This window comes from Acomys russatus, chromosome 10 (assembly GCF_903995435.1).
Source record: "Acomys russatus chromosome 10, mAcoRus1.1, whole genome shotgun sequence".
NCBI lineage: Eukaryota > Metazoa > Chordata > Mammalia > Rodentia > Muridae > Acomys > Acomys russatus.
Genome location: NC_067146.1, coordinates 45,838,861 through 45,865,898, shown reverse-complemented (window position 1 = coordinate 45,865,898; position 27,038 = coordinate 45,838,861). Strand labels below are relative to the sequence as shown.

General features: G+C 35.6%; 1 protein-coding gene and 1 long non-coding RNA gene across 4 annotated transcripts in view; one reads left to right on the top strand and one right to left on the bottom strand.

The window, feature by feature from the left end:
- The window catches only part of LOC127194594 (uncharacterized), a 137,168-nt gene that overhangs the window by 81,389 nt on the left and 28,741 nt on the right, over positions 1-27,038 (top strand). The window lies entirely within an intron of this gene.
- Positions 1,408-27,038, bottom strand: part of Hgf (hepatocyte growth factor) — a 60,206-nt gene continuing 34,575 nt past the window's right edge. For both annotated transcript variants that reach the window (XM_051152082.1, XM_051152081.1), the window contains 11 exons: positions 23,074-23,248; positions 21,642-21,769; positions 18,105-18,207; positions 15,837-15,970; positions 11,241-11,279; positions 9,429-9,525; positions 7,715-7,789; positions 6,633-6,779; positions 6,005-6,111; positions 5,737-5,882; positions 1,408-2,088 (listed from right to left, as the gene is read on the bottom strand). In XM_051152082.1, the coding sequence (XP_051008039.1) occupies positions 1,921-2,088; positions 5,737-5,882; positions 6,005-6,111; positions 6,633-6,779; positions 7,715-7,789; positions 9,429-9,525; positions 11,241-11,279; positions 15,837-15,970; positions 18,105-18,207; positions 21,642-21,769; positions 23,074-23,248 (1,319 nt within the window). In that variant the 3' untranslated portion in view covers positions 1,408-1,920. The remainder of the gene's footprint in view (positions 2,089-5,736; positions 5,883-6,004; positions 6,112-6,632; positions 6,780-7,714; positions 7,790-9,428; positions 9,526-11,240; positions 11,280-15,836; positions 15,971-18,104; positions 18,208-21,641; positions 21,770-23,073; positions 23,249-27,038) is intronic.

Here is a 27,038-nt window from a genome sequence, read left to right as displayed (position 1 = left end):
ATAATAGCGTTATCAATATAATTTACATATAGTACTGAAATTTATACAGTCCGTTATGGAGCTATGAAAACAACTTTAATATTTTAATAATGTATCTTTAAACTTTCTGTTTTGTTCAAATAATGAGTTACAAAAGAGAAATAGAAGTGTACTGAATCTAAAATGATATGGACTGGAGATTTACTGCATCACTCTGCATTCACCATTTTCAACACAGTACCTACGTGATCAGAAACATATTTGCATATGTATGTGCATGCATGATATATATGTGTGTGTGTATCATATGATACACACACACATATATGTCATACCTTGTATGATAATTTCTGGATTCCTTCCCTGGGAACACACAAGAAAATGCATTGGGATAATGTTTGGACCTTTTGCCTGTAGATAATTTAAGAGGCTTCAATCTAAAAAAGCCAATCCTGGATTCAAAACACTCAAACTTTTAATATTCTCGATTTATAAATGAAGACTGTGAGAATTTAAGAGCTGTCTTATTACTTTTTAATATCCTGCTTTTGGATAAATATACAAATTTTAACTGGTCATGGAAAGTAAAATAGTAAGTATAGTTTGAATGCTATCATATAGATTATAAAATTTAAATGAATATTCCATGTTATTAGGAAAGACCTTTGTTAAAAGAAATGAGATAATATGACAATGTCTTCACAACATACTAAATTTTTTGAATCAATTATATTTTTTAAGGTAATTGAATTAAAGAATTTAGAGGAACTAGTTCCTCCTTTCATACTTTTTCCTATTACTCACAGGCTAAGACTTTTTAGGTTGAGAAAAGTATTTTCAATTCTTTTGTCCAAAATATTTCAAAATAAAATTTAATAAATGAAGCTTTGCAGACATGGAAACTTGTATGTTAAATCTTTTTCTTTTTAATTTAAGGAGAATGACATTTTTAAAGACATTTTAAAGACAGAGATACTTTAAAATTTCTTCACTAAGACACACATTTAAAAACTGAATAAATGTCTTAGGAAAATTGATCTACCAGTATCCTGCATAAATAAGTAGGCCAAATTTGGAGGAAAGAAATAATACAAATACACATATTACTTTCCACGTTTTAGGAATTAGATAGCACACAAAATAACTAGTATAATAAATATAAATAACCATCAAAGCTAGTCATTATTTTATCTTATGGGTCCTATCCTCACTTTAAACACCATCCAGAGGAGGTCATACGCCATATAGAGAGAGGTCCCGTCACTTATACCTTGCACCTTTCCTGAATATTCCCACTGATCTTTCAAAACATTTTAATTTTAGAAGAAATATAGATGTGTACATCCAAAAATATTTAGAGATTACACTAGATATGGTTGAAACTGTATTGTGGTCTCAGCCATGTGTTATGGGTATGTGCTTTTGTAAAAGAATGGTTGTGTATCAGTATGTCATGATATATGTTGTAAAACAAATGAATCAACTATAACATATGGCATATGAAATGTAATATAATTTAATATCGAGTTACAAGATAGAAAGACAAGATATAAACTGTTTTGATGGGGTTAAAATAATGTTTAACTTATGAATACTTCATCATTTCTATATTAACTTGGAAAGCAGCACAGAATGATTAATTAACCTTTTCCTTTAAATCTTTTATGATCTAGCAACTGTAAGTTTGCATTTTTTTTTTTAAATCCGTTCAAGTATCTTCAGGAGATGTGTTACTGCACTTGCAGGTACCTTAATTCACTTCAACATTTATGAAATAACACTGACAAGCAAAGCAACAGAAAACATCCATATATATTAATGAGCATTTGAACACTCAAGTAGCTGTTTTAGAACTGTTTTAGGTGACAGTTTAATCCTGAAGTCTCTGAAATCCTCATGTACTGATGGATGCTTTGAGCACACTGGCTTCTTCAATGGTTCTTACAACTTGAATGTCAAAATCACTTTGTGTATCCACTTCGCATAATACGCTACTCGGACAAAAATACCAGGACGATTTGGGATAGCACAGCCACGGCCAGGAACAATGACACCAAGAACCATTCTCATTTTGTGTTGTTCGCAAATGAGAGGGCCGCCATAATCTCCCTAAGAAGAAAAAACAAGTTATTCTGAAAGCAAATGGCAGCAATTCGCAGTAAAATTCATAGTAGAGCTGCAGCTAATGGGTATAGTCACTCAGCAACGTCAATTTCATATCTATTTTGGTGTTGATATTCACCACCTGTTTAATATCATTTGAAAATGTAAATAATTACAAAATATAAAAGAAATCCACTTCTAATTACATGATTTAAGGATTGGCTTCATTAAACTTTCTCTTCTTTCTAAAACTCTCCCTTCCTCCAACAGATTATCTTAATAATTTAATTTGAAAATCCTTATAGTTGAAACAACAATTCCATATAATTTGGCAATTATTTTCCAGGCATGAAATATTTACTCACAGTTGATGCTAGTAGTTTAGATATGTATATTTCCTCAAAGGGTAACCTATGATTCCATGGCAACATTATGTCATCAAGTAAAGATATATGACTAATGAATATAGATTAACTTGTGCATATACACACATTGCACATACATGAATATATAAAGGTTAAGTATGTGAATATGCATATACACACCTTGTTATCCATAACTGTTACAATAGTGCAGTACCAATTTTGTGTGCCCTGCGGCCTCTTAAGACCACAGTGACAGTGATAGAGATTGTTCAGTTGTTAAGAGGACTCTTTCAGAGCACTCGGGTTTGCCTCCTAGCACACATACAGGGTGACTTACAGGGTGACTTACAGGTGCCTGTAACTCCAGTTACTGGAAACCTGACACTCTATCCTGGCTTCCGTGGGTACAGAGTATGCGTACGATTTACATATATGCATTCAAGCTCTATTACATACACATAAGAGGAACACAGTGGGTAGATTTGGGCATCTTTATATAAAGAAGAATGTTTAAGATTATCTTCATTTTCCTCTAAAAGTGATGTAATTTTTAAAAAATTAAACAAATTCTGAAAAACGTTACTTCTGGATTGTGAGCAAAAAGAAGGAGCCATTGATTTTTTTTTTTATAGGGACATTAAGGTAGACATGAAGTCACATGTCACACAGTACAGAAATCCTTTATTTTAACACGCCTTTTATATATCATACTTCATAAGGTTATAATATTGATGTTGAAATGCTACACTAGTGATTCCTGACAGGCACTTTTCAAAATTGCTTTCTTTGGGGCCTTTCAATAGATGACATATCACTTCTACCATACAGACATTTAAGACCATTCTCTTCAAGCAGTCTATTTATTATTATTATTATTACTATTATTATTATTACTATTATTATTATTATTATTATTATTATTATTATTTGTTTACTGTATCCTGATCACAGCTTCCAGTCTCTCCTCTCCTTCCAGTCCCTCCTTCTCACCTTTTCTACCCCTTATCTACCGCTCCTTCCTTTCTTCTCAGAAAAATGGAGAGCTCTCATAGATATCAACCAGCCTTGACATATCAAGCTGGCAGTGAGACTATGCACATCTTCTTCTATTGAGGCTAGACAAGGCAGCCGAGTTAGGAGAAAGGAAGCCAAAGGCAGGAAAGGTATTCACAGATAGTCCCTGCTCCTGCTTTAGGAGTTCCAGGTGAGGTTAGGACAGAGGGAGAGACAACTCGATTGGGGAGGCATCTTTGGGATGAGCTAGAAACCAGGGAAACTCCTAGGAATCTATAAGGGTGTCTCTTGGTAAGACTCCTAGCAATGAGGGATATGGAGCCTGAATGGACCATCTCCTGTTATCAGCCAAGACTTTGAATGAAGGCATTAGAACCACAAAAGAGAGACAAAAATTAGACCCACAAATTGTTCTGCCTCTAAGATGTGAAGGGGTAAAGATGGAGAAGTGTTAGAGGAAAGGAGCAACTGGTGACTGACCAAGCTTGAGACTCAAGCCATGAGAGGAAGCCTACCCCTGACACTATTCATGATAGTCTGCTGTACTAGAAATCAAGAGCCTGGCGTAACCATCATCAGAGAGGCTTCATCCTGAAACTGATGGAAACAGATGCTGAGACCCACAGCCAAAGTTTAGATAGAGCTTGGGGAATCCTATGGAAGATGGGGAGGCAGAAACAAAGGAGACAGAGTGGTCAAGGACATCACAAGAAAACCCACAGAATCAACTAACTTGGGCCCATAGGAGCTCATAGAGACTGAACTGCAAACAAGAGAGCACGCACAGAACAAACCTAAGCCCTATGCACATATGTAACGGTTGTGTAGCTGGGCCTTCAAATATTCTTGAGTGATGAGATAACCAAATGACAGATGGGAAGAGGCTGGGAAGGAAGAAGCAGTGAAGGATGAGGGGGTAAAGTGGAAAAAATAATCACACATGAACACATAAATCTTCGGAATGACAATTGTTTTCTGAGGAAGATATGAAAGCGATATGAAGTTAACTCTCCTCCACAGATTTAGAAATTGTAAACAAGGAATGAAAGGACAAAGACTTCAAGGGGAAAGTCCGGACACTGAGCCATACACATGGATAGCAATAAAGAAGACAATTGGAGGAAGTTACCAAGTCACGGACAGTGAAGCAGGAGGAGGCATCTGTATTTTCCTCTAGAGAATCCCACAGGCTGGTCTGAGCCCAAACTCTTGAATTCACAGAACTGTGGGTTTAAATAAGTACCTTTTCTCCTTATTAAATGTTCCTTTCCATAATAATACACCATATGCCATAATAATGCTCACTGGCTAGAAAGAAATCTACCCATTTTTAACTTTATTACTTAAGCAGCTCTAAGCACTCCGTGCCTCAATAAACACATACTTTTCAGGAACAAATTCCAGAGAAAGGCACATATGTCATGCATACATACATTTCAGTGTACTTATATTCTATGCTTAGGATATACATTCTTTTACATATCAACAATGTTATCTCATTCAATAATGCTCAAATTATTGAATTTATTCCACACAGTATTCCAGTATGCTGCAACTGTGAGCCTTGGAGAACATAATTCTCACACTCAAAGTATATCTAAAATGATACCTTAGCAGCTTGTCTCTGAAAAACAAGGAAAGGCACCCTGCCAAACTGTAAGAGCAGTTGCCTAACAAAGGAAACCAACCAAGCTAATACAGTTTCTAATGTTGACCTTTGATTTAAAAAAAAAAAAAAAGTTCTTTAGAAAAATACATAGCCTACCCATAGCATCCTTAAGAACTTCAAATCAGGCATGTATCTCTCAATATTAATAGTAAGGTTCATCGAGGGAGACTCATGAATATAGGCAAACTTACAAAGAAGTAGAAAACCTAGCTGTGTACTTCTAACCCGCACAGGCTCCTCTGAGGCTTCTAGAGTTTTCTATAGTATTTTTTTTAGAGGCAAATGTGAAAAAACCATGGGCTTGCTAGCTAGTCAATTGAAAGAGATGAACAACAATGACAGGGGGCTAGCTACACACTTCCTCTCTTGAGGAATGAGCTAGTGAGCAAGTATTTCAATTTGAAAACACCCAAGAAAGTATTCTGTTGGCTTTTAAGACATTTTTGTTTTAGTTTGTTTGTTTGTTTGTTTGTTTTTATGACAGACTTTTGCCAATAACTTAGCATCTCCCTGCTTCAGCCTCCCAAATTCAGGGGTTATAGGATGCTCCACCTGCCTGCCTTCAATGATTTACCCTTTATTAAACAGTTTGGTTTGTGTTTTTACCTCACATGGTCCTGATCCAATCTTTTCAGCCCCAGCACATAATTCAGACTCATTCAAGGTCACCTTCCCTTGATGGTGCTGACTGCATTTCTCATTTCCCATAATATACAGATGTGCTACTCGTAATAAACCATCTGAGTTGATCACTGGAATGGCATTAAAAACACGCAGTTAATGAGCACGAGGGAAGGCAAAGCAAACAATAAACAGAAAACATTTATATGGTAAATAACTATTATAGTGCCTCATGTCTCAAAAATTAACTTACATCCAGTATAACCCCAGCCATAAACACTGCAAGTGGTCTTTTCAGGGATTGTACAGCCATAATTGGGTAAATCAATTGTACTGACAAAATTATCCAGGACTGCAGGCCTGAAAAGACAAAATATAGTGTGAGCACTCGGTTGTATACGACTCCACAGAAACGTGTACATGCAGTATGTGAACAGCATTAACACATATGAGTTAGAAGAACAAAAGCAAAGAAGGTGTACCTAATTAATTTATAGTACATGGCTTGGGATAAGTCATAGAGGAAAGAGACCTTTACTAGTAATAGTCTATAATAATTTCTCATTCTATAAAATTTTTATCTTTATTTTTCTAAGGAGTCAAATAATTGCTTATTAAACCTCAGTTTTAAAGTTGTAAGAATATTTCACCAAATTTATTTAGTATTTGAAAATCTTATGATACCTCTTTCTAATGTGTGTCCATATGTGTATATATATATATATATATGTATATATATATATATATATGCATACATAAATACATACCCATGATATATGTGATAATAATAAATCTACATGTGAAAGAAAAAGAAGCCAGCTGAAAAAAGTTTCAGTAAACCTAGTTTCCATTAAAATACAAAATCTTGTTTAGAAACCCACCGAGCCAGCTTCAGCAAAATCAAATCTGACCCTTCGGGTCCATAGACCAGCTGGGAAATGTTTAGGATCTGTTTGCGTTTCTCCTCGCCTCTCTCATGGACATCATGAATTCCCAGCCAAGCTTCATAGTCTTTCAAGTCTTTGTTTCTAGATAAAAAAAAAAAATTAGTATGTAAGCTCTAATTTATAGTTATAGATTATTATTAATTTACATTTTCTTTTTAACGTATAAGGATAAATGCCCACATTTAAATTTTGATTCAGAGCATAATATAGACCAACACATTTGTTGAGGGAAGCTCTGAACATCCCAGATGTACTGAAGCAGAAGGGTTTGAAGGCACAGAAATTCTAAAAGGCTATTATTAAGTTTAGGAAATGTATTGAAGGTTTTTCACAAAAACAAGTGATATGAAGAGAAGTAAGAAGTAAGATCCAAGGATAGCCTCCTTATCTTTACTGATGTAATTCCCATTGAAATTACTCCCAAATTGGTCCTAACGCTGTCTCTACATAGGAAAAGAGATGCAAGGATCCAAGGAAGCCTGCTGGCAATGATATCTGGAAATACAGAGTGCAAGTGGGAAGCCGGACATGGCTCTATTTACATAATTCAAAGAAATATTTTTTTCCCAAGTGAGTCTAAGTTCAATGATGAAAAAAGTCAGCTGAATAAATTCTAAACACCGAATTAGCACTAAATATGAAACTATTACTGAAGCCGATGTTTGTAATTAAATTTTAAGAGGAATGGCTGACAAGATGAATCCATGGATAAGCAGGCCAAGCCTGATGACCTGAATCTGATCCCTGAGACCCACATGGTAGACACAGAACTGACTCCTATGAGTTGTCTCCTGACCTCCATATGCAAGCCATGTCAAGTACACACACACACACACACACACACACACACACACACACACACACACACGCCACAATTTATTTTTATTTTATAGTAAACTAAATAGCTTCACTTATTCTGAGTAAGTTCTCGTAAAAATAAATGCTCAATATTGAAATCAAAATAGAAGACATATTTAAATGCTCCCAAACAAAGATTGATTTAAAAATCACCTTACCTGGCTGGAAAACATTGCCTTGCAGTAAGAACCCAACTTTCTTTTATCAATGATCCTCCACAGATATGTTTATTTCTACAAAAAAGAGGGAAAAAAACAACTAATCTTTTCTCAATGGTAGGACATCAAGTTTGAAACAGAAAATATACTCACTACATATCAGTATAAACTCGACACATATACATTTATGCATACGTCCATATCCAATACATACTGAAAATATAGGACAATTTAAATGAATAAAATTGTGGAAGTGTTTAAAATTCATCATTTGATTATGAAAATAATAATTTGAAATTTCATTAAGCAATTCTGAACAACCATCCAAGGGTATCAATTATTTTTAACTTTTACATCATTCTCTTTTTCATCTACCATTATTTAGTAGTTTTGGGTTTTGCATTCTGCGCAGCTCTGGATATGGTAAATGCCTTGCATACACTAACAACATGTTTTACATTGACCATTTAGTTTTGATGTGATACAACTGGGTTTTAGATAAATTTGCCAAGTGTTATGTCAGTATCATAGTTCTTAACTTATGAAAGTAAAATAATGTTTTCAAGATAAATCATCTAGGAAATTTAAAAATATTTGTTCATAAGAATAAGAACTAAAGCTGGGCAGTGGTGGCGCACACCTTTAATCTCACCACTCAGAAGGTAGAAGCAGGCAGATCTCTGTAAGTTCAAGGCTAGCCTGGTCTACAATGTGAGTCCAGGACAGTCAAGGCTACACAGAGAATCCTGTCTCGAAAGACTGGGGGAAAAAAAAAGAATAAGAACTAGTGCATATATTTGTTGATTTCCAAAAATCTGTAAATCCATTCCTTTTTTGGCAGAAATGTAGAAAGACTACAGCATTTCACAATTCACATTTCCAGGGAGAACAGCTGCTCGGGGCTTCAGAGGGCAACACGAGAAACTCTTAGCTGAGGAGACAGTTATTTACGGCTTACCACACAGGAGGATGCAGTATATATTGAGCCTTAACTTCTATTCCCTTCAGTGTATGTTTGGAAAAAATAACCAAACAGCTGTGGTTACTAAGAACTTGGATTGAAAAGACTCTGTGCACTAATATGCATAGGATATAAACAATATAAGTCTAACTTTTAAGTCATGGTTCTAACCTTTACTATTATATAATTTGCATATTGATTTTACATAGATCATATTACTATTTTGTAAGAGCTTTGAGAAATAGATTAAAATTTCTGCATCCAAGCTAATTACAAAAAATCAAAAACCACCCAATTATTATAATAGATTATTGATTTCTATAATGAAACATGTGAAAATTGCTTTTTTTAATTTCAGTGATGTTGGAAACTAAAAGCAAATACATAACTTCATGATTATATAAACACCTTAGAACATATATTTAAAATATTCTGGATTAGAAATTTAACATATGTACTATAGCCATCATGGTAACATTAAGGTATAAATAGGTATTTTGTGTCATTGTCTTCTAGTTCATCAGAACCAGTGTCATATAGAATCAGTGTTAATGAAAACTTTGTTAAAACTTACAGTTATTATCACTTGAACACATTATACATTCTAGAGTACGCAGTTTGGTAAGGACAGCAGTCAGTCCTCAATCCCCAGCTTAGTGTCTTGTATGGGGCACAATCTTCTTGCAGTCTTAAACTGAGAATACTGTTTTGCAAATATTCAGAATCTTGTGATTTGTAATCATTAATAATTACCTGTATTTCAAACTAACCATCCACCCTACATTCGTTTGTGTTGGAATGCCATTTACAACTCGCAGTTGTTTTGTTTTGGCACAGGATATTACAGGATCTAAAAAACAGGACCACATAAAAGATTTGTCAAGACAGTGCCTTTTACTTTTATTATTCAGTGATAGCTAGACAGGTGTGGCTAGTGTGCTTTTTTTAAAGCAATCTTGTAAGGTTAGGCCACAACTATATATCAAGCGCATGGTACTCACCACAGGCCCACAGTGAAAAGTGACGATAGCTTAGCTCACAATGCACCCAGAAAAAGTTCTTCAAATCCAGTACCAGTGTGTTCTTTCACTGATCTAAGTACCCAGTGAAATATCCCAGTAGTTACAACCTTCCTAATGTTGTGACTCTTTAATACAATTCCTCATGTTCTAGGGAATCCATAACCAAAATTATTTTCATTCCTATTCAATAAATGTAATTATGCTACTGTTTTTTATTATTTGTTTGTTGGTTGGTTTTTTGTTTGTTTGTTTGTTTTTGTTTTTGTTTTTTGAGACATAGTTTCTCTGTGTAGCCTTAGTTGTTCTGGACTCGCTTTGTAGACCAGGCTGGCCTCAAACTCACAGAGATCCAGCTGCCTCTGCCTGCTAAGTGCTGGGATTAAAAGTGTGCACCACCACTGCCTGGCTAATTATACTACTGTTATGAGAATAATGTTATTATCTAATATGCAGGATATGCAACTCAGCGAAGGGGTCAGTTAACCTGTGTAGGAGTCACGACCCACAGGTTGCGAATCACTGAAATAGCCAAAGTGAGAAAAGTACAAAATTATCATCGTTTATTCTTAAGTTGAAAGGGAAGAATTTTGAAATCCATTGCTAGCATTCTACTCATGAAGTTTATGCCTAATGGCATTATTATAACCAGACTGCCATGAGCTGAATCAGTGTTCTCTTCACCCTGTGCTGTGTTCTCTATCTGGTCTCTTGTACTCTGTCCATGGTCTAGATTAGATTTTCATTTGCTTCCTCAGCATGGTGCACAGAAAATGGGTGCTTGTTTATTTGTTTGTTGTTTGTAAATAACAAAATATATAAATAACTTCGTTCAGCCTAAAAATATGCAAAAAACAGAAACAAATGCTTCTGCTAGATTGTGGCTGTAAATATGAAGTGACTATCTCTGATGCTGTCATCTCTATCAACAGACCACAGGGCTGGTAAAAAAAAAAAAAAAAAAAAAAAAAAAAAAAAAAAAACTTTACAGCAGAACAAAATATATACACTATACAAATGTTCAAAACCTGTCCTGATCATTTCTGCCATTAGTAATTCTCACGTACTTTAGAGGGTCATATATATAAGTGCGGTCAATAGCTATTGGTATTCCCCCAAATTAAAAGTGTGTAAATTCTCTTTTCAAAGACAAATTCAGGTCTTATAACTATTTCACATCCATATTCAGAGAAGTATATATTTTAAAAATAAAGTCAAGTAGAGGCTGGACAAATGGTTCAGTAACACTGCTCTTAGAGAGGACCTGAGTTCAGTTCCCAGCACCTACATCAGGTGCTTCACTACCAGCTCCAGAGGGTTTGACACCATCTTCTGTTCTCCTTGGGCTACTTACTGCACATAACTTAACCATAAAATGAAAAGAAACACATTGACTTTAGAAGAGATTTTTGTGGTTTTAAATATTTTCATGTAAACCAGACTTATTTATAACTTTTTCTATTCTTATTCTATTTATGAAGATAATCCTGAAATGATTTTGAGATATAGAAAGTCAATTATATTTTATATTTTGAATACTACTCACGGTCCAAATTGACAATTGTAGGTGTGGTATCTCCTTCACCTGTAGAAATAAATATTATGATAAATATTATAAACCTGTATACATTCATCTATATAAAACCAAACCATGGCATTGGAATCTAATTATTTATGATAACTTCTTAAAATTATTAGTATTTTATATCTTTAAAAATGAGCAACTTATTAACATTATTGATAATAAAATAAAATTTAAATATAATCACTTTTCTGAGTAATTCTGTCCTATTTGACATTGTGCTTGGTACGACATAATGTGGGCAAAGTCTTGTTTTGTGACTATATAGGCTGCAGATGTGTGTGGCTTTTTGGCTTCTGACAAACTGAATTCCATACAATAGTTGGAGATTATCTCTTTCTGAGAAATACACCATGGTCATTCCATATATACACAGTCATATTCATTATTGTTTGAGTGGAGACTCCATATAGACTAACTGGTTTATTTTCACTGCATTTGGAATGGTTTGCTTTTTCTAAAAGCTACTTTTATTTATACATGATTGAAGATCATTGAAAATGCACATGCTTTGTAAATCTTTGCAAGAATTTGCAAAATGGAGATTAATAACATCTCTTCAGAAACGAGGATAATAATTATTTTTGTTGATAGAATGTGCTAAAAGATAGCTTTTCCAGATGTTTGGGGAGGGAGTATAGTAAAAAGAACACACTACTACACATAACTATACCTGAATTTTCATGACTTATTCCTTTTCCATGAACTCTCTACTGGAGCTTAATTACTGCATAAAGAAAAGCTTAAAAGAGGCTAGGATTTTGGAAGAACTTGAATAGTAATGAATGAGATACAAGACATTTCCTGAAGCTTAAGGTCTTAACTGCAGAATTGATGGCCTAGAGTTCAGCCAGGCTCTCTAAACCCAGCTGGCCATTAATCCCTGGAAATGCCTTGAGCTCAGATAATCCAGCAACAAAACAATAATGGCATATAGACACCTTTGGAATGCAAATGTGGTTGTTATTTATGAGAGTTCTTGAAAGGCTTAATACACACAAAAGGGTTTCGGTTTATGTCTCTAGGTTGAGATATTATAGGTGGATAAATATACAGCAAAAAAAAAAAGTTCTTCATCATTTTCTTTTACTTTATGTGGACAGTTGTAGTGGATATAAACATGTTTCTGCTTGATCACAAGTGTGGGATGTGAAACAGACTTGTGAAAGGACACGTGCTGTTTGTCCACTAGAAAATGAACTGCCTCTTGTGGGGGCACGGTCTTTGCCAGCTGACAAACATCTTAGTACAGACTCTGAGAAGATATATATCTATCCCCAACTCAGAGGCTTGGGTTTCTTGTTTTGACATCCCTTTATATCATCGTTTCTCTGTTCATCGCTCCACTTTGAGACCCTCCTAGAGAGAAACACTCCGGAGACCACTTCCAGGGTCTGGGTTCAGCTGCTGCTCCTCCTTCCAGCTGATGACAAAGAGTGAAATTGCTCCAAGGAACTAAGTCTAAAAAGGATTACTTCTCCTGTCCCCAGTAACCTCTTTTCTCTCCTGTCTAAGACAGGTGGGTTGGAAGGGAGGAGTAGCTATTAAAGACTCCCAAATAAAGTAGGTAGGTAAAAAAAAAAAAAACAAGGCCTACAGATGGTCTTCCCTTACAGTCCTGCAAGGCGTAGGTTTTCAGGTCATTGTACAAGGAAAGACAATGGATAGCCACTAACTCAGCAAAAATATTTGCTGTCTATTCAATTTCATTACTTGAAATGTTTGAGTAATGTGGTATTCATCCCTTACATTGTCACAACAAAGATTAAGATATGCATTCTATAGTAAAGGCCAAACTAAATACAGTCAGTTCCACGGCTGGTTACTTGATGTTTACGTGTTTATTTACTTTAACACATTTAAAGGGATCTTATATCTGAAGTTGTAATAATTAATGACTCAATGATAATGAACTGTTATTTTGATTCTTCTAATTCAGTATTCTTGAACTTAAAAATAAGCTGAAATGTCATGTACAACCAGATTCTGGGGATTGTAGTTTTCTGGGTCTGTTTGAATATTCTAAGTTCTTTTGGTGCATGCTGTAAGGAAAACACCATGGAACTGTTTCATGTACTGTCTCTGTCTCACTCTTGAACACTAGCCTTGCATCTCTTACTTCGCTTTCCTTCCTCTGTTGCCCCACTTCTCATACCTGACAAATGGGCAATGAATCTTGTTTCCATGATTCAACTTAAATTTGAGAACTTTATAATTTTATCAATTATGAAAGTTTTACTTATGAAAGGTTGGAAAGTATGTGTGTATGTGTGTGTGTGTATGTGTGTGTGTGTATGTGTGTGCGTATACACATATTTGGAGAGCCTCACATTATAGTGCTGGGGATCTTCATGAAAACATGCAGAACCTCATTCATATAGTTAAATTTTGCATTAAAATTTAAAATATTATGAATATAGCTTATTTCTCCATTAAAATATCTATTTCCCATTGTTTTTATGTTAATGTATATTTATAGGAGGATTGTGTTATTTTATAAGTGTTCCCTCCATATTGCAAATTGCTTGAGGTTAAAAAATAATATATAAATAATTTCTATAAGTATCACATTGTAATAATGGGTAAATAAAAAAGGTTTTGTATTTATAGATTGTATTCACAATAGCCCAGTACAATTATTACTTCCATTATAGAATTTTGCAAATACAGAATACATGTCATAATTAGGATAAGGAGCTTTACTTATATATACTTGTAGAACCATAGAACTGTTTTTTCTACTTAGGAAATCTGAGTTGAAATCAACCACTACACTCTCAATAACTACAATTTACTTAAGCTACATTAAATGTATGTATGTGTGGGTCAGTGTACATACACAATTCATATAGCCATATCTTCATTATTACCTATTTGATGAACTCCACACCACCACATATGCTAGATACTATCTGGCAATTTCAAATCTTCACATGTTTTGTGAGAAAAAGATATAGTGAAAAAATGATGAATATTGTCTCTGAGGTTAAATAAATAATAAGAGCTCAATCTTCTAAAGATAAATTGTATTAGCCTTTCACCAAGGAGAAAATGTAAATAAACCCTGCCTATAAATATAAGTGGAAAAATGACATTGTGAAAATATTTATTGCAATTAATGTCCAGTATACACTGAAATAAAAAAGAGTTATTGGTAACAGCATTTAATCAAACACTAGTAATATACTGACATCTTTCAACAGCGTCTTGATGATTTTAGTTTGCAGAAGTCAGTTGCATATCTGTTTCTGAAATCCTGAAAATCATGTGTGCTGCCTGCCTTAAGTTTATAAGTCAAGCCACAAGCCCTCAATCCCTCTGGTCTATACATTTGTTCTAAGTTGAGCAATACTTAACATGGAAAATTAGTATGATCTATTTTAAAGGCCAGCTTTTCAGAAATTCTTCTATGATTGTATACTATATAAGCCTTTATTATTCTTAACCGTAGAATGTCACTTAAAGATACAATGAAGCGATATGAGCACCCAGAATTGAACCACAGGCCAGATCTTGGTAGAAGAGTCAGCCTTGGGTTAGATCCCAAACAACATAACCAGAAGAAATAGTGAAATCACATATGTATTTCTTTTGATACATTTGTCAAAATTGACGTATAGACAGGATTTCCTACTACCCAAAGTAGGGTTGCATTGGGTGGCATATGCTCACCAGTACTGAATACTAGCAATCATTTTTATCATTTGCCATCTGACATTTAGAAATGATTTCTCTTGATATTTCAGCCTTCTTTTTTATTTTTAATTTGCATTTGCTTATTAACTATATTCATTCCAAAAGGCTAACTTTTTTTTGTCATTTCTCCTGAATTGTCACATTTTTATTTATTACTATATCTCATTAAATATGAAATACACAGCACATACTTTTATGAAATATGTAAAATGAAATTTATACCTAGCACTTATACATTATAGTTTTAAACAAAATTATCTTAACTTTATTACTAAAGTTAAATAGTAATATTAAAATGCATTTTACAAAGTATAATTGACCCTCCATGCATTTTCCTGTTTTACTACAGAGGATTTCAGGTCTTCTCACAGACTTTGCAGAAGCAGAAAGTTTACCAGGAGCTCTACTATACTTGGCGATGAATAGGTATTGCTGGGATGAGTCTTTTGGCCCAAATATAGTAACACCATGACAGTTTATTACTTTTTAATTTTAAATAGAAGTTTCTGAGGATAGGAACACTTTTAAAGAAGCATAATTGCTTTTTTTTTTCATAATTGCTTTTATTCTAGTAAAGAAGTGATAAAGAGATCATGGAAGAGAAGGAGAAATAAAGAACGAAGAAAAGAGAGAAGGGGGGGAAATAGTGTAGAAAGAGGAGGTTAGTGGGGGAGTGGTGGGAGGGAGGGGAGAAGAACAGACAGAGGAGACAGACTGTGTTCATTGCTCTCTGGAGAACTGCATGTTTGGAATCAAATGCCGAGTCCTACATCATTGTAACCTCTGATTAAGAAGTTGTTTTAGTGGAGATGCAGTACATTTGAAACATTCCAACTGAGAAAGAACATGACATGTACTACTTACAACGGGAAATGGGGCAGTAATCCCAAGGAATAAGAGGATTGCCCGTGTAGCACCAAGGTCCATGGGCATCATCATCGGGATTCCGGCAATAATTCTTATTCAACTTGCTAGCATCTGGCTCCCAGAAGATATGACTATGAAAACAAGCTAAACATTAGGAAGTGTCTCTTCCAGCCAAGAGAAACACAATGTCACAAGGAGATATGACCTTAACACACCTCTCTCATTACATATCCAACACAAACCTTGGCTGTTGTTTTCATAATTTGGAAGCACACTTTCAACTTACACGTTTAGAGTGTATGGCATGAAGCTCAATAAATAGTATGCATCTAGTTGTGAGAGATTTTATAGTGGAAAATACAATTTTATGCATAAAATATAGAAAACATTGTTTAAGTGAAAGTAGTTAGATGTTGAATATTAAATTATAAAATACATACAAAATACAAGCTACTGTAAAAAATTTTTTAATCTTTCACACAAGCATCTTCACTGGCAATACAACCATCACAGTGAAGGAGAAATGAGTTGTCAATTAAATTCTGAATTTCTCTTGGCTTAATACTGGCAACATAGAGTTTTCTGACAGCTAAGTAACAAATTTCCCCACATATATTAACTTTTACTTCAAAATTTGAAAAAGCGGTTATTCTGTAAGACTATGCCCATTTTTGCAACATCTCAAGTCCTGCAGACAATGACTTGATCCTGATGAAGTCATTAAAAACTGTAAATAAATATCTTGTGCTATTAGTTGTATTTTGAATGTAATTAAACATGTTTAAAATAAAACTGGAAAGAGCTTGCACATGGAAACTTGAAGCATCTCTCCAGGCGCAGGTTCGCTTTTTAGACTAATCAAAACAGCAAATACCGTTTTGTTGTTATTGATGAATTCTTCAACGAACCTTACAAGAGAGACTCTAAGACAATGCTGTACTTACTATACTCGAGGAGAGCAGGAATCCAAGAGAAAACTAATTATTGTATGTCACATGACTTGTGAATAGCAGAAGTAATGTTGGAACCACGCTGTTTTCATAGCTTCACCATTGTCTACCTCTTCCTAGAATAGTTAGTATTTAAGCCAAAATGCTACTATGCAAGTCAGTAATTCACGTTTCCTCCATAATGTCTTGAAGTGACTTTTAATTGTACAACCCCCAAGCAAAGCTGATATCAGTGAACTAAGAACTGTTACTAACCAGACATATTCATGCACATCTGTAATCTAAGAAAATTCAAAATTGAGTTGTAAATGATCATGATCTAAAAGCAACCTGTCTAAAAATATTATATACATTATTCCTGTTTGTTTTTGAAGTCAATAAATTTTTAAAAATATCAACCACTGTAGCATACAATTTAGAAGGGAATTTTATATTTAAGACACAACCTGAAGTAAAGTAATCCAACCTCTCTGAATGCTTGATTTCTTATCCACACATAGAAATATCTCCCATATAATAATATAATGATAAAGCAGTACAAAACTGCTGTAAAAAGATGTGTGGCAGGCATTTAATTAAAGGATCCTAACTGACATCCTTTTCCCTTATGCTAGTGTGTATATTCTGCCATATTTACTGGGAATCTGTTTTAAGTAAAGACTATATGTCAGTCTTCATTTATGATTTTGCAAATGCTGATACTATTTCTAGTGTTCTGTGAATGCTGCCTTCTTTAAGAAAATACCCAATGTGAATATGTATATTTCTTGAAAATATAAATATTTTCCTAAGTATATTTCTGTAATGACTTCAAAGTTTTATACATTACAACTGCTGGAGAGACACGGTTTTCATAGATTTTAAGCATCAAGTGGATATTTAATTTAAATATGAATATAAAAATTATTGTTGATTTCTTTTGCAAACTACTATTAATCTTATTTTTACTAACACTAGCGCCTTTGACCTGGCCGCCATACTGTCTTGTTGAGTTATGTAAAGCTCCTGTCAGTGTGACTAGATCCTTGATGAAATTTGGGGTCAAACTACATGTTCACATTTTCATGTTCCTCACAGTATCTATTATATTTCAGATCTAATATGAAGTGTTCAACAAACAGGTACTGCTTGTATTATATACTTAAATGCTTGCTGTAGAGAAAGAACAATAGCATAAATTATATAAACAGAATACTCCATAGTTTCTTTTGGCTCCCTCTATTAAAAAATAGAAGGAAATAACTATGTATATTTGAATATACCTGATTGGTACTATCATCACAATTTATAAGTAGAAAGAAAAAAATCTATATACCGGTGCAAATCCTCCATATTCTTGTCCCACATTGAGCATGTAAGTCCAGACCTTGTTTTGGATAAGTTTCCCATGTAATTTTTCCCATTGCCACGATAACAATCTAGGCATAAAATACACAAGACTCAACACTCTTGTAAAGGGTAAAACATAAATATTTTGTAAGCATGTGAAACCATCAAAATCAACTTAACAATGAAAACACAAACTAACATCTATGTGAATTAGTGAGAAATATCTCAGATTAAAATATCTCTAAACAGCCAGGCACAGTGGCACATGCCTTTAACCCCAGTACTTGGGAGGCAGAGACAGAAGGATCATTGTCTACAAGTCTAGAACAGCCAAAGCTACACAGAGAAATCCTGTCTCAAAAAAACAAAACCAAACAAAAAAACTACACTTTTGATTCCAATTGTAAATGTTTACATAATAACATCTCTCACATTTACCAAAAAAAAAAAAAAAAAAAAAAAAAAAAGAAGAAGAAGAAAAAATAAAAAGAAAATCAGACAGGCAGCTCTTTGGAACACCAAAAACATTTAAAATGATCTTTGTATTCCCCAGAATTTTCTTTTGAAGCTCTTCACTGCACAGAAAATATATAAAAATAACAATAAAAATTTACACCAATCAGTTCCTTGTATTTAGATTTTGGTTTCTTGTGATCTTGGCATGCTGAGTCACACAAGACAGCCATTGTAAAAATGTTCTTAAGTTTCAATTGGTCTAATTATTTTCTCACTCATGAGATCAACTTAAAGATGCTTGACAGGAAAAGCACATAGGTAATAGTTTGTTTTCTTCAGAGTGTGACGCCTGGGCATATGATGTCAACTTGGAGGCATGATAGCTGATGCATCTGGTCAGTAAATTAAGAAATGGGAAGGAAAAAATTCTCTTTGTATGTAACAATAGCAGCCTGGGGTTTGAAACTGTGTAGCCATCCTATTTCTAAGCAAATTTCACAAAATGCTGAGGCATGTGTTGACATGTATGCGTGTGTGTGTGTGTGTGTGTGTGTGTGCATGTGTGTGTGCTCTTTCTGCATGTAAGCAAGCCTGTATGTATAAAAGTAACTCAGTTCAAAGCAGAAGCTCTAGAAAGAGCTGTGTTCATTTTCTTCTACCATAATTTCAGCAAGGATGCTGAAGACTCACGTGCCACCAAATGTTCCCTAATTACTGGTTTTAACATTATTTCCAGTTGACCTTTAAGATTGACTAAAGGAACTCTTCTGTGGCTCATTCTACAGCTCTGTTTTCCGAGCTGCTCCACAACAGTGGCACTGGGGGAAATGTTAAAGGACAAAAGTGTACACAGTGCCATGAGCCTAAGAAATAGAGTTTTAGGGTAAGACTGGACCTTTCATGACAATGGCCATGATTTTTAAGTTTATGTGAACCAGAATATAATCACTAAAAGTATAGCTCTCAATTTACTGCACATCAACATGTGTCCAGAGTGAAACGTGATTATTCACCACTGATTAATTATTTCCACAGAGTAAACTCAATCTATCTATTACTGCTCCCTGAACCGGCTCTTCTTTCCAAGTCAGTTGCATTTTATGTAAACACAGCAATAAGGGTCACTTTCACTAACACCCAGGTCACAGTCACTTCCTTTGGCAGGATCTGCTGAAACACTGCTTCTTGGCCAGCCTATCTGTAGCCCTCCCTGAGAATTCTATTTCTCCGAGGCAGCCAGTGTGATCCAGCTGAATCGCCAATCAGATCACAGAACTTCATAGCAATACACCAACACTTCCCGCGCACCCGTCTGAGAGCGCCTGCGAGCCCAATACAATTGAACACTATTGTCTTTATATAGCCTTGTTGACTGGTCCATCTTGCTCATTTGGTGACAGAGTGAAAGAATTCATTTCCTGTTCAAATTTTCAAGTACTCCTTCCTCTTGAACCACTTGACTTTACATCTCCCTGGGATGTTCTTCACATGTATGCATGGAAGGCACAGCTCTCTGACCTCCTGACTCCTTAATCATTTTATACTTTACACAGATGGCCATTCCTACACCTCTCAACCTCTTATTTGTAGCTCATTTTCTCTCTGGTATTTAGTGACAAATTTATGTAACAAGCCACTGGCATTCTCATTCTACATGTTTCCTGCTTACTAAAAAGAAGCTAAATAACAAAGGGGACCTTAGGGAAGTTGCTTGATTCTCATTCAGAAGGGCAAACAGAAGTGGTCAGAAAGAGGGAACAGGATGAGAGCCTACCATAGATGTCCTTTGAAAGACTCCTCCTATCAGGGGATCAAAGCAGATGCTGAGACTCACAACCAAATTTAGGGGCAGACGACAGGGAGTATTATGAAAGAGTTGGGGGAACTGAAGGACCTAGAGGGGACAGGAGCTCCATAAGGAGAACAACAGAGCCAACAAATCTGGGCCCTGGTAGGCCTGCAGAGATTGCTGCATCAACCAAGGACCATGCGTAGAGAGGACCCTAGCCCTCCTGCTCAGATGTAGTCAATAGGCAGACAGCACAGTCTCCATGTGTGTCCCATAATATGCGGAGGACGGGCTACCTCTGACATGGACTCTCTTGCCTGCTCATTGAACACTTCCCCATGGCAAGGCAACCTTGCCAGGCCACAGAGGAAGAGAATGCAAGCAGTCCAGATGAGACTTGATAGGCTGGGATCAGAAGGTAGGGTAGGAGGGCTCCTCCTTTCTGAGGACTACCAGAGAGGGAGAAGTGGGAAGACAGAGGAAGGGTGGGGACCAGGAGGGAATGAGGGAGCAGGCTACAATCAGGATGTATAAATTAAAAATAAATAATTAAAAAAAAAAAAAAGAAAAAGAATTTTTGGGCTGGAGAAATGGCTCAGCCATGAAAGGCTAGGCTCAGAACCAAAATATAAAAAAGTAGTTCTCTAGAGCCAGGTGTTTACTTTTGTGTGATGGTACGGGGTTTTATGTAGCCACTACATAGCACCACACCCTCTCTTGAATAATAGCTTAATAAATAAATGAGTAAATAAATATTAAGTGAATTAACAAAGGAATGAATATATAAAATATACCTTTCAGACTCCACGTGCTCTTCCTTGTAAGCCTCAAGAACAGTTCAACATGCAGCATATCTAGACCCCCTCTTCAGGTATAGCTTATGGACAGCTCATTCTCTATGTTTGTCTGCAGAGGGGAGGGCAGGGACTGCCTCTGAGATGAACTCCAGTGCCTGCGATTTGATCACTGTCCCCTTGGTAGGGCTGCCTTGCAGGCACACAGAGGAAGAGGATGTAAGCTACCCTGATGAGACCTGATAGACTGTGATCAGACAGTGGGGAAGGAGCCCCAAGTCAGAAGTCTGGGGGATGAAAATAGGGCAGAAGAGGGAGGAAGGGTGGGAACTGGAAGATAAGAGCGAGGGGATAACAATTGGGATGTAATGTGAATAAATGATAATAAGTAAATAAGTTTGAAAAAAAGAAATACAGTATGTCCTCTCTCTACACATTTCCCGTGGATTTACTCATGCCCGTATTAGAAAATGTCAGCTATTACCTTGTCCACTTGACACATCACACTTGGGAATGTGGGAGCAGTAGCCAATTCGGATGTTTGGATCAGTGGTAAAACACCACGGTGACTCAGCCCCATCTGGATTGCGGCAGTAATTTTCTCTAAGGTCCCTATTGAGAGGAAGCATGTTAAGGTAAATCGCCTGGTGAAGCTAGCACCACTATGTTTCTAGTATCCCAGATGTACGCATGGTTTGGATTAGAGCAGTGATAATAACTTGGAGCTCTGTTTACATCGCACACACTCCCCAGGGTAGTAAAATAAACACTGTCCTCCAAACTTCAGAGTTCCCCAGGCACACTGCTGCCTGAGGGACCACAGAGGCAGCAACTCTCAGTGTTCCTCGTTCAGTCTCAAAGTTTGACTCCATATATATAAGTGAAGAACTCATTCCCTCTGAAGAAGAAAAATTTCTGATATCTACTTCTCTTACTTAAATGAAAATTGAAACTATGCAAACACTCAAATAAAGGTAATTTTCTTCCTTTATATGAATAAGTATTTCTTTGATAGTTGTAATTTGGTGCACATATTTCTTCTAAATGAATAGGGTTTTTTTTTTTTCCAGTTTAGAGAAGTTATTTCTTATTGTTATAAATGTTACTAAACAATTAAGAAGTGATTATAATATGCATGCCTAACAGTAGAGGAAAAAGGCATGCATATCTTTTGCCAGTGTTTTCATTTGAAATGCAGTTTCCCTAGTCTACAGTGTCCATTAAAGTTCTTTATATTTAAGACTATTCTACTGGCATATTTATCTATGTACTGTAGTGCTGAAAATCAGAACAATGTGTTCACAGTTCTAATCTCCATCACCAGCCATGTCTTTATTTCTTACTATAAGGTTCACATTAAACAAATCGTGGAAGCATACATGAGTACTCATCTGCAAGGGACAGTGATTGTGTCAGTACAATTAAGAGTTTTTCAATTTCACAGATCCAGAAATAGTTGAAAACATCTACACTACTGAAAATAATTTTGTTCATGGACTTTTAAGGCTGAAAACTTAGAAATTGAATTGTTGATGGAAATCAAAGTGTGCATCACTGTAAAATAATAAAATGCAATTCATGCCTTCATGCAAATAAGAAAAATTGAAAAGGATCTAGTCTGAAACCAGAAAGCTTTCATGAAAAATTAATTCCTTAAGTAAATCATACAGGGAAAAATAACTGTAATGAAAAAGAACCTAAAGATGTGTTTTATAAAATATGGTTTATCAGCCCTCTAGATCAGCATTACCTGGAATGCTTGTTCAAAATGTTTGGTGAGGCCTAAAAAGATTATCTCCCATTTTGCTCTTAAATATACCTAGGCCATTAAACTGTAGTACAGACTGAGTAACAAGCAAGCTGTCCATTTCCCTGGGATTCACTGACATTTGCAGCATTTCCCGGAATTGACTCACTTGCACTTGAAGTTCTCCGGTGTGATGTCATGCTTGTGAGGGTACTGTGAATCCCAGCGCTGACAGGGAATTCCATTCCAAATGGTATTGCTGGTTCCCCTGTAGCCTTCTCCTTGGCCTTGAATGCATTCAGTTGTTTCCAAGGGGACCTCAGTGTCATTCACAGCACCATGAGCTATTGGTAGAAAAAAATATGAACTTAAAGAATACCTTTCATCGTGCCATTACCCATTCAGTGTGTGTTGTATTTAAAGTACCAGGGATTTTTTTTATCCTTTCTAAAATTTAAAAGATAATTAAATAAAGTAAAAAATTTTAAATTAACATATCCCTATTATCATTCCAATTTTCCTTTCATCTTAGCCCTAGATTAATTTTTTCATGAGGTTCTGAAATAAATTTATTTCCACATATCTCTGTCATGCACATGCTAAAATAAGTTCTTTCTGAAAGGACTACAATGTCATTCCTAAAGGCAAGTGTCTCCAGGACATACAAATTGAACAATTTAATCATCACCAAATTTTTATATGGTAAATGCTCTGTAGATTGATACTTTATTTTCTTTTCAAATAAATTTTGGGGATTTAAAAATTGAGTTGTTCCTATATTTCTCTTCTATCTCACACACACACACACACACACACACACACACACACACACATATATATATATATATATATATATATAGAGAGAGACTGATTTTACTTACTATATAAAAATAAACATGAAATTAATTTTTACTATAAGCCAGACTCAGGCTTTTGGTGTTGAATGTATTCTCAATCAAATATAGTGGGAAACAATCTAGTAGGTGAGTGTAAGGATGTACATAAGGAATCCGGGCCCTTAAACGATAAGAAGGGAAGACCACAATTTGAGACCAGCCTGGACTATGCTAACACCCTTCCTCAAAACAAACCCAGAAGAAATACATAAACCCTGATTTGTTTAATGAGCTCAAAAGTAAACTCCCCTGTTCTTCTTTATGACAAATGATTATGCAACTTTTTTTGATAAAAACCATTTTTCACCATCTTGAACTGTTTTAGACTTAAGTAAATTTCTCTGTGGTGTTACATCCTAGAACTAGAAGGCTTGCTTTTACAAACACAGAATGGTCTATTCATGCTTTCTATATGTAGCAGTATAAGATTATTTAAAAAAAAACCTTTTATTTTATAAGTTAATTTCTCTTTTATTTGTAGACCGATGTTTTACTTCATTAAGTTTTCCTGAGTCATGTTTACCATTAGGCAAGCTAAGTCATGATTATGCTTAGCGTTGTTATCCTGTAAAGCTCTGTAAACACAAACAAAAAACAATAAAGATAAACAAGGGACAGTTACACAAAAGAGCATTTCAACTGGACAGCAACTAGGATTCCTGGGAGATGGGCATCAAAGCATGACTATGGCCTTGAGTTTGTTAATGGAGGTGGGAAGCCCTACAAAGTAGGAGTGATGCAATTCCATGGCCTGCATCCTGAGTGGCATAAGTAGAGAAGGGGACTGAGCAGCACTCACTCACGATTCTGCTTCCTGATTGTGGATGTGATGTGAACCAGCACTTCAGACCTTTGCCATCTTGCCATTCCCACCCTGTGGACTGTGACTTTAAACTGGGAGACGGAATGAACTCTCTCTCCATTAAGCTGCTTTTGTTGGCATAGTCTCTCGCAGTAAAACAATGGTTTCCTCTGATTTCCCTTAAAACTTATTAAAATAATAGCTTTGTTCTAATTCATTTAAAATAGTTCATATTTTATGCATTTCCTTTAGAAAATGGAACTCTAGCTCAAAAATATTCTAATTTATAAAGAAATTCAAATGAAGATAAAAATGTTCAATGATTGGCCTCTATATTGCCATTTGAGATGAGAATTATGTAAAATCACTGATATCAAATGATAGGTGGGTGAATGATGGATGGATGAATAGATAGATGAAAAATAACAGCTTCATAAGTAATAAAAATATATATTGTCTTATTAAGTGGCTTAGATAGAATTTTGTACTAAAGATCCTAAACTTAATTTCAATATTACCTAAAACTCTGTGATGTAATGTAGAATAAGATGGATTTCATAGTCCCTGGTAACTCTATTTCAGCAAAGTTAAAACTATTAGGTTAGTTGAATTTAGGATCAAGTGTTTTATGTAGGATGTCTTTGGATGAAAACAATGCTAAGATATGTGGAACTTGTATTAATATATGGATCATATTTCTATAAGATTATGCTAAGCATAAGGAAAAAACATGGCTTGAGGAATCATAAGCTCATTAACTTAAAATGAGAAGAAAACTTCCTCCATTACTATGATTGGATTTTGACAATTTTCTTTGGGTTGTTGTTGAAATCTGGTTGCCATTGATTGTGTTGGTGTGGGAAGGTGGGATTTTAAGAGCAATAAAGCCATTACAAGGCATCCCCCCTTCATCAAAAGACTGGGTTCACCCTACTGAAGGTGGATCAATAAAGCCCAGCCTCACTGTGTTTGTTCTTCCCCTCATACGGCTTCTTGCTCTTCTCCCTTCCAAGATGTTTAACACAACATCACTGCCTTGCCCTTTGCTGTGACTCTGCCTTAGACTTGCAGCCTCCAGGACTGTAAACTTAGATAAATACTGTCCATATTGTCATAGAAACATAAAAGAGACTAAGCTTAGCTCTTAGGCACAAATTGTTACATAACAGACTGGTGATGGCAACAAGAACTTGAGTCCAGAAGATGGAATGGAGTTCACAGTTAGGGATGCCAGTAGAAACCATACTTCGATTGGTATTTTCAGAGTGTTATCACCTGCTTTAATCACTTGACCTCTTTACTCCCCTCCTTATCTGTGTCTTGTCTGTATACTGGGTTACTGCTCTTCTCAAGCACTCTGCTTAGTGTTCCGTGCCTGTTATCCTGCACACCACAGATCAGTCTCACTGTCTGTCAGTGGCTCAGGGTCACAGTCAGGGCCATATTGTCTACATATGGGCTTGTAATATCTCTGAGTAATTAGTTCAAAGCAATTCCAAAGAAATGAGCACGCTTTGAATTGACAGATACAAACCAAGAAAGTAAACACGAAAGGATAAAATAGTCATAGTTGGGAACTTGGAACCTGATGGAATGTTTTCATATATAAACAGGTTTTATTGTTTATCATGTAATTAATTTATTCAGATTACAACTCAATTGTTATCCCATCCCTTGTATCCTCTCATCCCTCCCTCCCTCCTGCTTTCACCCTATTCCCCTCCCCTAGGTCTAAGACCCAGGGGGACCTCCTCCCCCACTATATGGTCATAGGCTATGAAGTCTCATCTTGGTAGCCTGCTTATTCTTTCTTTGAGTGCCATCAGGCCTCCCCACCAAGGGGAGGTGGTCAAATATGGGGCACCAGAGTTCATGTCAGAGTCAGTCCCCGCTCTCCACATAACTGTGGAAATGTCCTGTCCATTGGGTAGATGAGAGTAGGGGTTCGATGTTTACTACTTGTATTGTCCTTTGTTAGTGCAACAGTTTGAGCAGATGCCCCTGGGCCCAGTCCACCCATCATGATGTTCTTTTTGTAGGTTTCTAGGACCCTCTGGGTTCTTCAATTTCCCTATCTCCTTTATTGCTCTTACCTAGAGTCCCAGTAGGATATCCTCACATGCCTTTTGGACTAGTGCCCAATTATAAGTGAGTATATACCATGTGACAAATGGATAGAACTAGAAATGATCATACTGAGTGCGTTAACCCAGAAGCCAAAAGACTCACATGGTATATATTCACTTATATACAGGTTTTAAAGACTGCTTTTTCTACTGTGTAAGCTTCTTTTAGATTAAAAAAGAAAGAAAGAAAGATGTCAGGGTGGGGGTGCAGGTATCTGGAAGCAGACATTCTACCTCAACTCATAATTCACTCTTCAGTGTGACCTTAGATATTGATGAAAGCCCATGACAGTTAATACCTGAAGACTAG